Below are 17,175 nucleotides of genomic sequence, written 5' to 3' on the forward strand. Positions count from 1 at the left end.
ACAGACAGAGCTGTATTGATTTATTAGCTTTGCTTTTTAAGTGAAACTGTTTCCTTTCCTCATTGTGATTTTAATGCATTATTCAGTGCAGCTGTTCAAGGCTTCACTCCAGGCTGATGTAAACATCTCGTGTCTTCATAAAGAAGGATTTGACTGTATTTCAATTCAGTTGAAACTCTTTCTGAGAGCGTTCACTGTAGCCAAACTAATCGAGGCTGGTTTGTGTTTTCTCACACACAGCCAATATTTGATTTCTTTGAGACAGCAGACAAAAATTTGACATCATCGGGACAGAAACAGGCATGCACCTGTAGAAAACGTTGTGTAATATTGATCTGGACGTTTAGAGAGAGCAGACGTCTGTCTGTGTGAACGCTTCAGCTGGAGTCAGTGAATGAAGCGTCTGAAAACCCTTCAGTTAAGGTAAGAGCTTTCTGATTGGGTTTGTTTTGTGAATGAAAGGGTTAAGTTGAGTTATTTTACTGCTGTTCAATAACATACCTTTTTTCTTGGTTGTGTAAATGTAGAAATATTCAAATTATGTAATCCAGCAGCATGACTGTAAATCGAAATAAAATTATGAAATATATCAAAATGTAGTAAAGTATTATACAATTATACACTATACAAGTTTGAAAATAATAAATAAAACAAAATTGCAATAAAAAATACCTTTTAGAACAATTTTTTTTGCGACACATTTTAATAACATATTAACATATATATACAGTACAGACCAAAAGTTTGGAAACATTACTATTTTTAATGTTTTTGAAAGAAGTTTCTTCTGCTCATCAAAAATGTAATATTGTGATATATTATTACAATTTAAAATAATTGTTTTTAAATTTATTATACTTTAAATGATCATTTATTTCTGTGATGCAAAGCTGAATTTTTAGGATCATTGTCACATGATCCTTTAGAAATCATTATAATATGATGATTCATTATCAAAGTTGGAAACAGTTCTGCTGCTTAATATTTTTCAGAACATGTGATACTTTTTTAGGATACTTTGATGAATAAAAAGTAAAATAAAAAGAAGCTATGTTTTTAAAATATTAATATTTTGTAATAACAATATACACTACTGGTCAGTAATGTTTTTTTCTTTCTTTTTTTTAAAATAAAATCAATACTTTCATTCAGCAAGGATGTGTTAAATTGATAAAAAGTGATAGTAAAGAAAATATATTATTAGAATATTTATTTTTATTTTGAATAAATGCAGTTCTTTTTAACCTTTTATTGATCAAATATATGAGACAGCAGAACTGTTTCCAACACTCATAATAAATCAGAATATTAGAATGATTTCTAAATGATCATGTGATCGACTGATGTTACATGTGACACTTTAAAAGTATATTCAAATAGAAAACTATTATTTTAAATTGTAATAATATTTCACAATATTACAGTTTTTTCTGTAATTTTGATCAAATAAATGCAGGCTTGATGAGCAGAAGAAACTTCTTTCAAAAACATTAAAAATAGTAATGTTTCCAAACTTTTGGTCTGTACTGGATATATATATATATATATATATATATATTTAACATATTTAATTAAATTTAATATATTGAAATCATAAAAAAACATACAGATTTGGTAGGAAATGTGCTTTATTGTAATAAAATTAACACATTCAACTTATGAAATATATATGTTTAATAAAACTGACTCCGTCTGAAATCAAAAGAATAATCTGAAATATATATAACTTTACGTTTTTTCTCTAAAGGTGTGTTGAAACAGTGTGTATTGTGAAAAGCACTATACAAATAAAATGTGGAAAAATTTATTTAAAAATAAAGACCACTTACAACAATTTATATAAAATATAAAATATAAAAAAATATTCATATTTAATGAGTTAAATCTGAGTCAGAAATGTTTTTTATTGTCATGAAAATAACAATAATAAAAGTTTGTATTTATTAAAAAAATAATAATAATTAAACACACGTGTGTGTGTGTGTGTGTGTGTATATATATATATATATATATATATATATATATATATATATATATAATTTTTTTTATTTTTTAAAAAAATATTTCTTTTTGATGGACAAAATTTGGATTGTAAATGTTCTTCATTGTCAAGAAAATATCGCCAAATTGCAAAATAATTAACATTTTCTTTATGCAAATATTATTTCTGTTGTGGTGAAATAAAACTAGGATTTCTTCATTAGTCATCTTTCACGCCTAACAAACTGTTTTTATTCTGTAAAAGGAAGGCCAGAGAAATATTTTGCGGCTTTTTTACAAATCATTTACAACCTTTGTGAGACGATAGAACAAAATATCAAGCAGCCTCGACTAATCAAGTGTTCTCGTTTGCCATCTATTATGTCTAATATGCACTACTAATTATTATTATTAGGTATATACTAATAATATTAAATATATCATGTATATAACTCATTGGAAAACCCCTATAAATCAACATTTCAGTCAGCGTCTGTGTAGTTTGTAGTTGATGTGAGCGAGTCGAAGAGGAGTTTCCAGAGGTTCAGTGTTGTTTTGGGGCTCTTTAAACAGTGTTCCTCAAGACAAACCTGCTATTAACAGACTCCAGCTTGTTCTGATAGATGTAGTAGTCCATGAGACACTAAAAACACGTCGCATCTTGCAGTGAGAAGTATTTCATCCGGATTCGTGACTTACAGATGGAGTCAAATGAGGATCTGAAAGGCCGGTGTTGGGTGGAGGATTTTAATGATCGTGTACCCAGCTGTTATAAATAGTACAAGGGCACTCAGGACAGTCGTTTACATGCATATCTTACTGGCTTTAAAAGTTTATTAGTGCTGTGTGCTAAGACAAAGTTTACTGTTACTCATTCTGATCAGACCTCTGTGTAACGTGCCCTATTATAAATAAATAAAAATCAATCTCAAAAAATATATAGTAATAAAAGAAAATGAAAAACTGGCAAAACTGGTTGTTTTGGCAGGACAAAAAAACATTATTGTTGATTACTGAAAAATAATAAATAATTGGTTTCACTTGAAAACAGCAGGACTTCAATTTTATCTGAAAGGGACAATTAGGACAATCAATGTCTTTTTTTAATTTTTAAACACCACTCTTTTAAATAATGCAGAAAACATGCCAGAAAAGATGCCTATTTTTTATATTTATTAATTTAAAAAAGTAAAATAAAAAATTATAAATATTTCTGCATTATGCATTAATAGCACTAGAGGGCAGCATCACAGCTTCACCTGTCACTCATCAAACAACCAGCTTTATTAAAGTTCATAGTAATCAAAGATCTCCTGAGGATAAAACAATCATTACAACAGTAACATCTAGAGGAAGTCAACAACAGACTGAAGACCATCTGCAACAAACTCATGCAAACAAGAGAAAACGCGGAAATAATTACGAAAAGTCCTTACTTCTGATTATAAATGTCGTGAAGTCCATCAAGCATTACCCAAAGGCGTTAGATTCCTGCAGAACACTGAAGATTTCTCATTCATTAATCTGAGAAAGAAAAAAAAACAGGTTTATATATCCATGACGTGATTTCCGTTGATAACAGATGGACTCATGGGATTTGTAGTTTCTGACAACTGCGTCTCAGATGGCATTGTAGTTTTCACTCACTTTTATTATAAATAATAACAACTGTTAATATAAATATTTTTGTTATATAATTAATCATTATTAATTTAAAAATTTATTTGTTTCTTTCTTTTTGGTTCTTTTTTAAACAATATTAAGGTATTTAGTTTTTTGTACACCTCTCCGTACATGATACAATAAATAAAATAAAATTACTATTATGATGTTATATTCAGTGTATATTATGGTATGCCATAACAGCCATGATTAAATAATAATAATAAATCTTGAAATAATAATTAAAACTTTACAAAAAAGCTTAACAAAAATGTTTCAATAATAATTAGTAACCCAGTTATAAGTAATACTATTTTTTTATAATTAATAATGATTTATTAAAACATAACAATGTTATTAATATTTTAAACAATTACTAATTAAAAATAAAAATATCAGTTTTTTTAATAATATGGTATTTTTATAACATTATATACCTCTCCATCCACATTACTATTAAATTATTATATTCAATGAATATTATGGTGTGGTAATAAATCTTGAAATGACAATAATAATAATAATAATAATAATATATTTAATAACAAGTTTTAATAAAAAAATAAATATTTATTTATTTATTTTTAAAACATTGCTATAATATAGTTATATATTTCATGAACATTATGTTTATATGCATGCATTCTATATCTCTCCATGCTCTGTTTTCTGCGCTGCTTGCTATAATTTTTGCTTGTTTTCCGTGGATGATTTTGCCAAGTTGTCAGCTCGTATCTGCAGAAATGTTTGTGGGATAATCACTGGATGGTTTCCATCATACAGTACATAACTTATGTCATACGTGTGTGCGGATGATGGTGAAGTTCATCTGTGTGAGTGGAAGCAGAGCTCGCTGAACACACGGGGGCTCTGAAGTGAACATGTTTCATTCAGAAACCTCAGCTGAAATTACTCACTTCCCAAATCTGCAGTGTCTCGTGATCAGTTTTCTGTGCTTCGGAATTTTTAAGATGCATAGGTTTCATTCCTGAGGCTCAGTACATCTGCAGTTATCAGGTGCTTCAACAAGTCTCCATGTTTAATTTTTCATTTCACAATACAAAATAAAAAAATTAAAAAACGTGAATGATCCCATTATATTATTATAAAAAATATATAATATTCATATAAATATCAAATAAAAAGAAAAAAATTCTTAGTTATAAATAAATCATAAAAATATAATATATTATTATTATTATTATTATTATAACAAACTTTGATTTGAATTTTTTTCCAATAATATAATATAATAAATACAAGAGAAAAACTTTCTTTGTTTATAAATAAATTCTAAATTGTAATGTATATTAGATTAATATGACAAACCTTTTAATGTTTATATGAATTTATTGATATTATAATATTAATATTATATATTAAACATAAATCAATATATAATATAAACATATTATTAACATACATATAAAAAAGCTAATAATAAATAAATTTTCTTCTGAACATTGTGCGTCATTCTTTACAAATGTCCCACTTAATTTCAGTGGTTTCTGTTGTTTTGCAGGCGTGTTTCAGTTGTTTTCTAGTGCAGACTCTCAGATAAGCTTCACTATCAGTAAAAAGACCCAGCAGCTTCTCATTGCATATGCATGAGGGGGCGTGGTCACACGGGCGCAGGGGGCGGAGCCACTCATATAGGCCTCTAGTCTCTCCTGCAGCTGTTTAAAGCAGAACTGCATTAGTGCTCTCATTGTTCAACAAGTGTTCACGTGAGCATCAGTAAGTATTTCACTTCACTTTTTAATTGGAATATTTAACAGTGATTGTGAAACTCTAAAGTCTCGTTTTACTGGTTACTTTGGATTTGAAGTTATGAAATGCTGTGAAAGTTTGGTTTATATTCCTGCATGATATATGGTATACATTCATCTTTCTATTTTGTAAGGTAATTATGATAATGATTCTTGTACTTACGGTACATTGCAGAGGTTCAGTTAACTGTGACTTTCCAAATCAAAAGAAAGAGAAGTATAGTAAAAAAAAATGAAGCATGTTTAAGACATTTAAGATATTTATTCATTTGGGTTTATTTTCATGTTAAGTTTAGATTAAAACTAACCAGATAACTGGCAGTTAAGGTTTTGTACTCATGTATACTATATGATGTGTTTATTCTATACTTTTTATTTTATGTAATATAATTATGATGCCTATATTTACAGCACATAACAAAGGTTAAAATATAAAAGTCAGATTTCATCCATAAATCAAAAGAGAGAAAATATTAAATTGTAGATTCCATAATGAAACTGAAGTCCATTTTTAATTAGATTTATCTGTTAGTTTTTTCTCCTTTTAAGTTAATTTAAATTTGTAAATAACTTTGTTTATATTCTTGCATTGTGGTATTTATCCCGCTTTTTCTTTTTTCCAATTACAAGAAAACATGGCATGTTTTTAAGACTATACAATACTTTAAATACATTTAATACTGATTAATTAATTAGTACATTTTCACGCGGAGTTTAGATTTAAACCTAGAAATAACTTTGTTTAATTTCTAGCATTACGCATTGTATTTATTCATTATTTTATTTTTGTAATGTTTATATATAAAATGCTGAATACCTTTTTTAATACAATTTATTTATTTATTTTTCATTTAGATTTAAACTTAGAAACAACTGTTTATATTCTTGCATTGGACACACACACACACACACATATACACACAACCACACAAACACACAAACACACACACACACACACACACATATACACACAACCACACAAACACACACACACACACACACACACACACACACACACACATATACACACAACCACACAAACACACAAACACACACACACACACACACACACATATACACACAACCACACAAACACACACACACACACACACACACACACACACACACACATATACACACAACCACACAAACACACACATATACACACAACCACACAAACACACACACACACACACAACCACACAAACACACGCACACACACACACACATACACACAACCACACAAACACACACACACACACACACACACACACACTCACGTTTGTTTTTGTGTAAAGTGTGTTCATCCCATAGGTGTAATGGTTTTTATACTGTACAAACTGTATATTCTATGGCCCTACACCTAACCCTACACCTAACCCTAACCCTCACAGGAAACTTTGTGCATTTTTACTTTCTCAAAAAATCTCATTCTGTATGATTTATAAGCATTTTGAAAAATGGGGACATGGGTTATGTCCTCATAAGTCACCCTCTCCTTGTAATACCTGTGTCATACCCATGTCATTATACAGAGTTGTGTCCTGATATGACACAAAAACAAGAGCACACACACACACACACACATATGTATATATCATGTATCTCAACATGTCTGTGTTCGTTCCAGGTGCTTGATCAGTAAAATCCGGTCTCATTAGAGTGAATCTCACAGACATGGACCCTCAGGTGCCCAAAGACAAGTGAGTTGAGCATCGGTTCATATCCTGCTCTGAATCAGACAGACAGATAACAAGAGCTAAATACCCCTCGAAATGCTGAATCGAAAGTTTCCATCTGCTCAAGAGTCACACTGGAGAAATGCTTGAGTCAGTTCTCCTGACACCTGATCCTGATGTCTCACACTTCTGTAGTGTATCTTTGTGGTGCTTCAATTAACAATGAAACCTGATGTGAGGATTGGTTCAACAGCATGTAAACATTGCTCTACTTGTGACAGATATAACGGCGTGTGGTTGGTTTTCTTCATGCTGGGGTTGGGAACGCTGCTGCCGTGGAATTTCTTCATGACTGCCACTATGGTAAGCACTTAATGTCTTGCGTCACAGATTTCGTGTGAGGTCGTACATCTGGGGTTAGTTTTTGCCATAGATGACCAGAAATGCTGACAATGTGTTGCCAAACTGCAAAAGCAACAATTACATCCTTTTTTCTCATCTGTGTATCTTGCAGTATTTCACCAATCGTCTTGGGGACCCTTTAAGAGAAGCGAATGTCTCAGTCAACGCGACTGAAGAAGACTCCCGGAGCGTCTTACAGGCCAAGTTTAATAATGTGATGACGCTGTGTGCGATGGTTCCTCTGCTGGTGTTCACCTGCCTCAACTCAGTGCTTCACCAGAGGTCAGACTCATTCATCAACACAGAGCTTCAGATAACTGGGCATTTATTTTATCCAGAAGTCAAAAGAAAATGAGAAGTTAGTATGCATAAAGAAAGTGAAGCCTGTTTTAGAAAGGTTTATTTACATATTTATTTGAATAAATAAAGGTATTTGAATACATGAATATATATATATACACACACACACACACACACACACACACACACACACACATATATATATTTATTTGTTTAGTTATTTAAAAAAAAGTTTTTATTTGAATAAATACTTTGATTTTAATAAATGTTTATCTAAATAGATATTTTTGTTGATTTTAGCTAGATAACAATAAACAAAACTATTTATTTAAATAAATAAATAAATGCATGTATGAACATAAATATTTGTATTAATTTAAATAGATATTTGTATTTATTTAAATAAATATATTTGTTTATTTAAAGTTTAAGTTTAAGTGTTTTTATTGATTAAATATGATTTATTTATTCATTGGTAAAATATTTATATTTATTTAAATGGATAATAAAAACATATTTATTGAAATGTTTTTATTTTGTGCATATATTTTATTTACTTATACGTTTTTTATTTATTATTGCATGACTATTATATATATATATATATATATACATTTTTTTCATTGAAATTATTTTCATGGCAATTAAACAATTTACCTCCAAATTCTCTCTCTCAAAAATAAAATAAAATAAAATAGCTTGGTTTTCTTTCTATATATATAAATATATATAAATTTTCATTGAAATTATTTTCATGGGAATTAAACAATTTACCTCCAAATTATCTCTCTCAAAAATAAAATGAAATAAAATCATTAATAAATTAAATTAAATTAAATTAAATTAAATTAAATTAAATTAAATTAAATTAAATTAAATTAAATTAAATTAAATTGCTTGGTTTTATGGTATTATTGGTATATATATATATACTATTCTTGTCAATATTATTTTGGGGTACATTATGAGGCAGACCTGTTCTGTGCTTGAATCCACAGAATCCCTCAGAAGATTCGGATCGCAGGGAGTCTGACGGCTATTCTGCTGGTGTTTCTGCTCACTGCCATCCTGGTGAAAGTAGATTTGGAGCCACTGCCGTTCTTCACCATCACCATGATTAAAATCATCTGCATTAACTGTGAGTCTCTACAACAAATTCATTACGGAAGCAGGACGGCTCATACATGTCATTTGATCTTCTTTGATCGTGTTGTTCCCAGCGTTCGGAGCAGTTCTTCAGGGAAGTCTGTTCGGGATGGCCGGTCTCCTGCCAGCGTCCTACACCACACCCATCATGAGCGGACAGGGACTCGCAGGAACCTTCGCTGCTTTCGCCATGATCTGTGCCATCGCCAGTGAGTCAGAAATACAGTACAATCACCACAAACAATCACTTCAGCTCAAAGAGTCTTTACACTAATGCAGCTATAACGGAAATCTATTCTGCAAGACCCACTTTACAACTCAAATAACACTTTATATTGAAGAATAAATATAAGCACCTAAAAATACAAGCATCACACTTTCTAGGGTGATCATTTATATATTCATAAATACATGTGCCTTAAAACAAAGTCATATATATATATATATATATATATGGATATATAGATAGATATATAGATATACACACAAACACAAATAAAAATATTGTTAATTTAAAATTTATAAATATATTATTATTTTTATTATTACATAATATATAATTATTATTATCAAATAAATTCTATATATATTTTAAATTAATTCATTATTTTTTTTTTATATGTGTTTTTAGATTGTAACATTTATTTACTCTAAATCCTTAAGTATTGCAAAAATGAAAAAGTGAAAGTTATAATATATAATATTGTTTAGCTTAAAATTATTTATTATATTATTATATAATTATTATTATTAAATACAGTATATATATATATATTTAACATTAATGAATTTTTACTATTTATATTTTTATATTTTAACATTTACTGTTAATCCTTGAGTGTTACAAAAAAGTGGAAGAATTTAAGAAGTTAGAGTTATTAATTTATATTTTTTTGTTTGTTTTTAAAATCAGGTTCCCATCATCTGATGTAAAATAATGTGTATATACAGTAAACCTGATGTTCTCTCTCAGGTGGTTCTGCTTTACACGACAGCGCGTTTGGATACTTCATCACAGCGTGTGTCGTTATTTCCCTCGCCATCGCTGCATACGCTGTCCTTCCTAAACTGGTAAGATCTGAGCGGCGCGCTGATAAAAGATGAAGCCTGAAGCATTTACAGTCTGTCTGCTGTTTGTCTTCTGTAGGAGTTTTATCAGTACTATCAGGAGAGTCAGCAGAGCAAACCAGCTGAGGATGAAGAGAACAAGACGGATCTGCTGAAGAAAGGTGATGTCACAAAAAATCACATCACAAATCAGTCGAAAACCGTTTTTTAAAAGAATTGTCTGTAGATGAGCGGCAGAAGAGCACTGGCGGTGACGACAAACAAACACCGTCCATACTAGCCATCTTTAAGAAGGTAAACATGCATTACACAGCAACAACACACTTTAGCAATTGCATAGCAATACACTAGCAACCATTGTGTCAGTGAGTTTAGCACAGGTGAAAGTGAGAGTTTTTCTTGTATTTCTCTCATCAGATCTGGGTTATGGCGTTCTCTGTGTGTTTCGCCTTCACCATCACCATCGGCACGTTTCCCGCCATCACTGTGGACGTTAAATCTACTGTTGCTGATGGCGGACAGTGGGGTGAGAGTTCAATGAGTCTGACCATTCACAGTCTGATTATTATGCCTTTTTTGGGGGGGGGGGGGGGGGATAAAATTAAAGTTTGTATCTCAGCAATTCTGAAAAAAAGTCTGAATTGTCAGATAAAAGTCACAATTTAAAAAGTTCCTTTTTTTTTTCAAAAACTATTCATCCGACAATTTTTTTTTTCAATTCAGAATCAAGAATTATAAACTCAAGTTTACACCTCGCAATTCTGACTTTAAGATTCTGAGTTTATATCCTGAATTGTAAATATTAATTATTAAAAATAATCTAAATTGTGAGAAAATATTTTGCAATTATCTTCTTTTTCCCTCACAATTCTGACTTTTTATATGTTAATATCTCAGATATTTGTCAAAATTCTGAAGAAAAAAAAGTCAGAATTGTGAGAAAAAACAACTGTAAGAAATGTTTTTAGGTTTATTATATATGTAAAACACAAATGTATTCTTTAGGGTAAACCCTTTGAGATGCATGCATCCTCTCGTTTTCAAGGGGGTCCTAATACACAAAAATTAGATAACATAACACAAAACAAAACAAACAGCAATAATCTCATCACTCAGCACAACAAACACTCCACTACCTAGCATGCATAGATATAAACATAGATATGACATCTAATGCAATTACAAGAAGTTTCAAAACAAGAAAACAAACCATTTTTAAACCTATAAAATGAGATCGTGTCGCCATTATGAGTTTACTGCACAATTCAGACTTTTAAAAATATATATTTTGTATTTTTGAGAGAAAAAAAGTTAGAATTGTGACAAATTCTGAAAAAGTCAGAATTTTGAGAACTAAGAATTGAGAGAAAAAAGTCTGAATTATGGCCTAAAAATCTGCAATTACCTTTAAATTAATTCATTAATTCATTCCATGGCAGAAATAAGCTTTCACAGATAATGTTACAGAAAACAGGCAAAATATGTGTGTAATATTTATGCAAATAATCAGTGTGTTTTGTGTGGTGAATTATTTGCGCAAGCATGAAAACAATGAAATCTGAAAGATATTTAGACCATAAAACCTTTCAATGTTTGAATACAAAACATTTTGTTTGCCGTTTATTTTAAAAGTTCCTGTTCATAATGGCTGAATTATTTCTTTTTAGGTTTGTATTTCATCCCAGTGTCTTGTTTCCTGTTATTCAACGTGTTTGATTGGCTGGGTCGCAGTCTGACCGCTGTCTGTATGTGGGTAAGAAACATTACGCAACTTAATTTTCGACACCATTTTCCGATTTTCAAACTTCTTTTTACCAAATGTGTTGGTTGCAAAGCGTTTGAGTGCATTTCTTTAGTATATATGACTCCAGTTTTCATGAAAAAGTGTTTATGCATATTTTTTACTATAAAAGACACTCTCTCTAATATTTTCAATCTACATGCAATTTTTTTAAGCGTGACTAAAGCATTCAAACACTTGTTACAGTCGCTGTATATTCATATTGCTGCAAATAGATCTTCCTCTAAGGTGGATCATACAAATATTTGCGTTTATACATGGATCCTTCAGAACAATAAATCCCATAAACATGCATATATTCACAAAATATATGAATCTCAGAATCAGCAGGTGGGAGGATTTACATGCAATAAATACAGATGTCTGGATGGATATTAATTACTTTGAGCAATGAAATTCAGTGCAGCTGTTTAATGCAAAACAAATGCATTCAATAGTTAAACAGTTTATGCTATTAATGCACATGTTTTTTTCGGTTATTTCTCTCTCTCAGCCTGGTAAAGACAGTAAGCTGCTGCCGGGTCTGTTAGTGGCCCGTGTGATATTCGTCCCTCTCTTCATGCTCTGTAATGTCCAGCCTCGCCACAATCTGCCCATCTACTTCTCACACGACGGCTGGTTCATCGGCTTCATGATCCTCTTTGCCTTTTCTAATGGATATCTGGCCAGTCTGTGCATGTGCTTCGGACCCAAGTGAGTATAAATACTTACAGAACCCTTATTTACTAGGACATATCACCGTTATTATCACTAATAAATCTAAAAGCTTAAAACCATGAAACACGTTCATTACAAACTTTAACTCATTTTATTTCAGCTGGTTATAACTTTCATTTAGTTTAATTTGAAGTATGAAAATAACTAAAACTGAAATAAAAATGAATAAAAACCATGTAGATTTATTTAAAACAAATAATAAAAAAATGACAAAAACACATGGCAAATTTAGGAAAAAAATTAAAATCGAAAATATGAAAATAAAATCTAATTCAAAATATTTACAAAACCTATAATTTATCAAATGATTCTAAAAACGTGATTAATGTTAAACTCAACATTTTAAATGTTTTTTTTTTTACGTTTTTAGAATTCCTGAAGTTTTATAAGGTTGAATGTTCTGTAGGATTCCCACTCTTTGTAATTAGTCTATTTGCACGATATTTGCAGTCGTTTGTGATTTACTAGATAAGTTTTAAGGCATACAATTTTGGGGTCTTTTGCTTTCATATTTTTTTATTTTCAGACTACTGAAAATAAACATCCAGAATATAATCTTTATGTATGATATTGTAGCATTTATATTTGTATCTACAGATTTGAATTACGATACATATCTTTAAAGGATGTAAAGTTAAATACACCAGATTTATTTCTATCTATATTCTGAAGGTTTTTACTGAGGGGTTTGTTCATAAATCATTCACACTGATTTATCACTGCACTTTCTCTATTTGCTTCTTTAGATTTCAATTACAATAGATATCCTTAAAAGTTTTCCCCATCACTTCAGCAGCACTTTCATGCACAAAAATTTACAATTTTATTCCTATCTATATTCTCAAGGTTTTTACTGAGGGGTTTGTTGATATATCATTCGGCTGATATATATATTTAACATTTTATTTCTAAAACATGGTGAATCTCTTTTCTGGATGATAACAGTATTTTCTGATTTAAATCCAAAATCCACTCAGTAAAAAACTTTAATATGTCATCAAAATCAAACAATTTTGAACCTGGCTTTATCCAAAGTTCAGATTTATTTTCTGGAAATATATGAAAAATAGTACATATTTAATTAGATAATGCATAATTTGCATAGTATTTCTTGCAACTTGCAAAATAAACAATTGTCTTAATGATTAATCAACCAGGGAAGTACTGTTGATGTTTATTAGTTAAGTCCTTAATTGCCTTAATTGTACTCAATTTCTCTCCGATAAAATTTATTAGAGCTTAGCATAACTAGAAAAAATTACATTCATTATGGAAAATATGAGACTCCCATTTCCAAAAACTATGTGAATCTAGGTTCTCAAGTAAAAATGTAAAGGGGGTGATTTAAAATAAGAAATATCTTGATTTGAGATGTTTTAGCTTAAGTCATCTTGAGGCTCTTGGATCTTAAAATCCAATAGATCCAATCATCTCTGAGCGTCTGTGTTGTTTTTGCTGACAGGAAGGTGGATGCGAGCGAGGCGGAGACGGCTGGAGCGATCATGGCCTTCTTCCTGTCTCTTGGTCTCGCTCTCGGAGCATCTCTGTCGTTTCTGTTTCGAGCGCTCGTCTGAAGTCTGGACAGAGATGAGACTGAATGAGCCTTACAGCTGTTCACACATACTACAGTCCTATGAAGGTCCAGAGCCACCCTCCATACAGAAGAAACTCAAAACATCAGCGTGACTTCATCATCAAGACCTGATCTTGAGCGGAGAGTTCACAGATTCACTGATGCGGGATGCTTTGAGTCTTAAAGCCTATGTTTAATTGCACATAATGTAAAGAACTTAAAGCCTACGAAACTGTTCTGTAAAAGAATTTAACACTTTTATTCATCAAGGATGCATTAAATTGTTTAAAAGTAACAGTAAAGACATTTAGAATTTTACAAAAAGATTTATATTTCAAATAAATGCTGATCTTTTCAACTTCCTATTCATCAGAGAATCCTGAGGTTTCCTGTTTTTAACATTTTTAATAATCAGAAATGTTTCTTAAGCAGCAAATCATCATATTGTCATGATTTCTGAAGATCATGTGACACTGAAGACTGGAGGAATGATGCTGAAAATACAGCGGAGCATCACAGGAATAAATTACATTTTGCTATACTATATATATTCACATAGAAAACAGATCTTTTAAATTGTAATGATATTTCACGTTTTTTTTTTTTACAGTATTTTTGATCACATAGATGCATCCTTGGTGAGCAGAAGAAACTTCTTTCAGAAACATAAAAAAAATCTTGCTGACCCAAGTAGTTTAAATGTTAGTGCATGAATAGTACTACCATTGTGTGTGTGTGTTTTTTTAAAGAAATACTTGTTTTAATATATTTTGAATAAATAGTTCACCCAAAGTCATTATTTACTCGTGCCTTAATGAGTTTTTGGATGTGAAACTATTTCTTTAATCTGATTGTACGTTTTTATCAAAGTTGCACGAGAGCAACATTAAAGACAGAACAAGATGCTTTTTGTATAATATTCAAACCTCTTTACTTTTATAGAAGTTTATATTGTATTATAGTCTTTTTTAATAACCAGATGGACATTCGTAGTGCTTTTTATGAATGTGGCGTGCATTATGATGTTATATTTAACTTATATAAAAACATCAACATGAAGTTTTGAGCACATACGAACGAACCAACTCTACCTCCTGCCATAGTGAAACTTTTTTCCTCTGCACTACTTTATTCTCTAAAAGACAAGAGACCAAAGTGCCAAATATGGTGTGCTTTGTTATTAATAAAGACTGTTTATTTCTGCATTGATCTCCATCATTGTGTTTGTCCTGGTTGCAACAAACCCACTTCAATTAAGAAAACGTTCTATCTTAAGGTGTTTGTTGCAACGATCTACTAACCTCCAAATTGCACAATATAATATCATACAAGGTTAAGATGTCAAAAGAACTTTATCAGATCAAACACAGAAAGGCCATTTCTTATGCAAGATTGATGTTTCGAAAAAATATATAAAGTTAATAATTTCAAAATAGGCTATTTGTGAAGAAGGCCTGCTCTCACTTCATTTGTTACGACGTCTGAACTGCTTTAGCTTCACATGATGTTCAACATTTGTTAGGTTTAAGTTTTTCTGGAAATTTGACTAGTTCATCTTAAATAGATTGAAAAAAATAGGTAACTGCTTTTATCAATTTATTCCAACAAAACTAACTTTTATGGGTCAAATAAGGCAGAAATAAATCTTTTAGGTAACATTTGCAGTGTACCAGTTTTTTTTTAAAGTGCATACCTAATAAACAGGAACAAAAAAAATGCACAATATAGTTGGTCTTTCAAAAATGTAATTAATACAGATTTCACATATTATAACTGTAACTCACCTTTAAGCTTTTAAAATTTACATTTTGAGTATCGTTTTAAAAATTCACAGATTTTTTTCATCCTCAAAAGCACTTTGCAAAAGCATTTACATTTGCAGTCTGAGGTTAAAACCACACTGGCAATAGAATTGAAGCTCATGTGATCTGACTGAAAATCTGATAACAGAGGCAGAGGAAGTTACAGTGAAATGGCACAGCTCGCCAGAATAACGTGTCATTGTCAAAATTACTAATGGAAAAGTTGTATATTAATCTTTTAAATCTATTAAAATGAGAACTGCTCAGAAGTACGTCTATGAAAAGCTTTAAAGCAGTATGTAAAAACCCTTAGAGCAGCGATATGTACTTTCAAGTTTTGCCACTTTGTAATTGTAACTGCTGTAATTACAGTGGAAAGACCAAAACCAAATAATGTTTTAATAGGTACTACAATTGGTTTGAAATTTGCATTGACAAATGTGTGTGCGATAAATGAAATAGGCCTAGCCGCCATGTTATCATTATCATGTGACCTGGCTGGTTGCATCTCTTCACTGCAGTCCTGCACACTTCACAACTATAGTCGCTCAGCCTCCGTCATGTCTTTTCATTCTGAGGTAAAATTTGCTAGCTTTATAGGTGTTTATACATACATTTAAGTATAAATTCGGATCATTTTACCGACTTGGACCTTTGAGTCTCGTTCAGCAATTGCAATTTATTCACAATTTTATGTGTTACTTCCCTAACACATCCATTTCCTTACAAACACGATAAGCGGGAGCTCAGTGCTTATGTATCCAACGAGAGCAGCCTCACCTCGGCTAGACCTTCTGACATTTGCCGCTGGCTCTGATGTCTCTTTAGTGGTTAAACATAAAATATAATTCGTTTTGGGTAAATCTAACAGGTACTAGTCCTCGGTCTTTATTCAATTAATCTGTTTCTTCCAACAAGATCCTTTTTATTCCTGTTTCTGTAAAAGTATGAAGTATCATACGGCTCCGGATATCCACATACAGCGACGATTGTCCTGCATTGTTGTTTCGGATTTTCCCTCCACTCGCTACCTAATAATCACGTCACTACTAGAGCAAGCTCCTGATTGGTCAATAAGAGTTCTGCTTCAAATGGGCAACATGTTTGGATTTTTCCCGAATGAGCGTGATAAGCCCAACCTTACCTTATGTATCGCTTTAAATTATTATTTATTATTATTATTTTTTTGTTTATAAGCCTATATTATTAAATACTGCAATTATATTTATCCATTAGAAATATATATTTGTAATTCTTGTTCTGTTCTGATAAATTT

At 30.8% G+C, this 17,175-nt stretch overlaps 1 protein-coding gene and 1 long non-coding RNA gene across 3 annotated transcripts in view; one reads left to right on the forward strand and one right to left on the reverse strand.

Annotated features, from left to right (window-relative positions):
* LOC132119724 (uncharacterized) overlaps nucleotides 1–3,474 on the reverse strand; it is a 56,975-nt gene extending 53,501 nt beyond the window's left edge. Inside the window, exon 1 of the long non-coding RNA XR_009426177.1 lies at nucleotides 3,417–3,474. This is a non-coding gene — a long non-coding RNA (uncharacterized LOC132119724). The remainder of the gene's footprint in view (nucleotides 1–3,416) is intronic.
* LOC132119721 (equilibrative nucleoside transporter 1-like) lies at nucleotides 331–14,474 on the forward strand. 2 transcript variants are annotated; one of them, XM_059529918.1, is made up of 13 exons: nucleotides 331–423; nucleotides 7,042–7,114; nucleotides 7,372–7,453; nucleotides 7,605–7,774; nucleotides 8,791–8,930; nucleotides 9,013–9,147; nucleotides 9,912–10,009; nucleotides 10,086–10,167; nucleotides 10,233–10,300; nucleotides 10,424–10,532; nucleotides 11,674–11,759; nucleotides 12,301–12,500; nucleotides 13,987–14,474. In XM_059529918.1, the coding sequence occupies exons 2-13, from the start codon at nucleotides 7,089–7,091 to the stop codon at nucleotides 14,096–14,098; spliced, it is 1,308 nt and encodes a 435-aa protein (XP_059385901.1). In that variant the 5' UTR covers nucleotides 331–423; nucleotides 7,042–7,088; the 3' UTR covers nucleotides 14,099–14,474. The 2 variants fall into 2 exon arrangements, with proteins under 2 accessions (XP_059385901.1, XP_059385902.1); XM_059529919.1 differs by lacking the exon at nucleotides 331–423 and adding an exon at nucleotides 5,301–5,379.
* Nucleotides 14,475–17,175: the final 2,701 nt, after the last annotated feature.

Source organism: Carassius carassius, chromosome 38, assembly GCF_963082965.1.
Source record: "Carassius carassius chromosome 38, fCarCar2.1, whole genome shotgun sequence".
Taxonomy (NCBI): domain Eukaryota; kingdom Metazoa; phylum Chordata; class Actinopteri; order Cypriniformes; family Cyprinidae; genus Carassius; species Carassius carassius.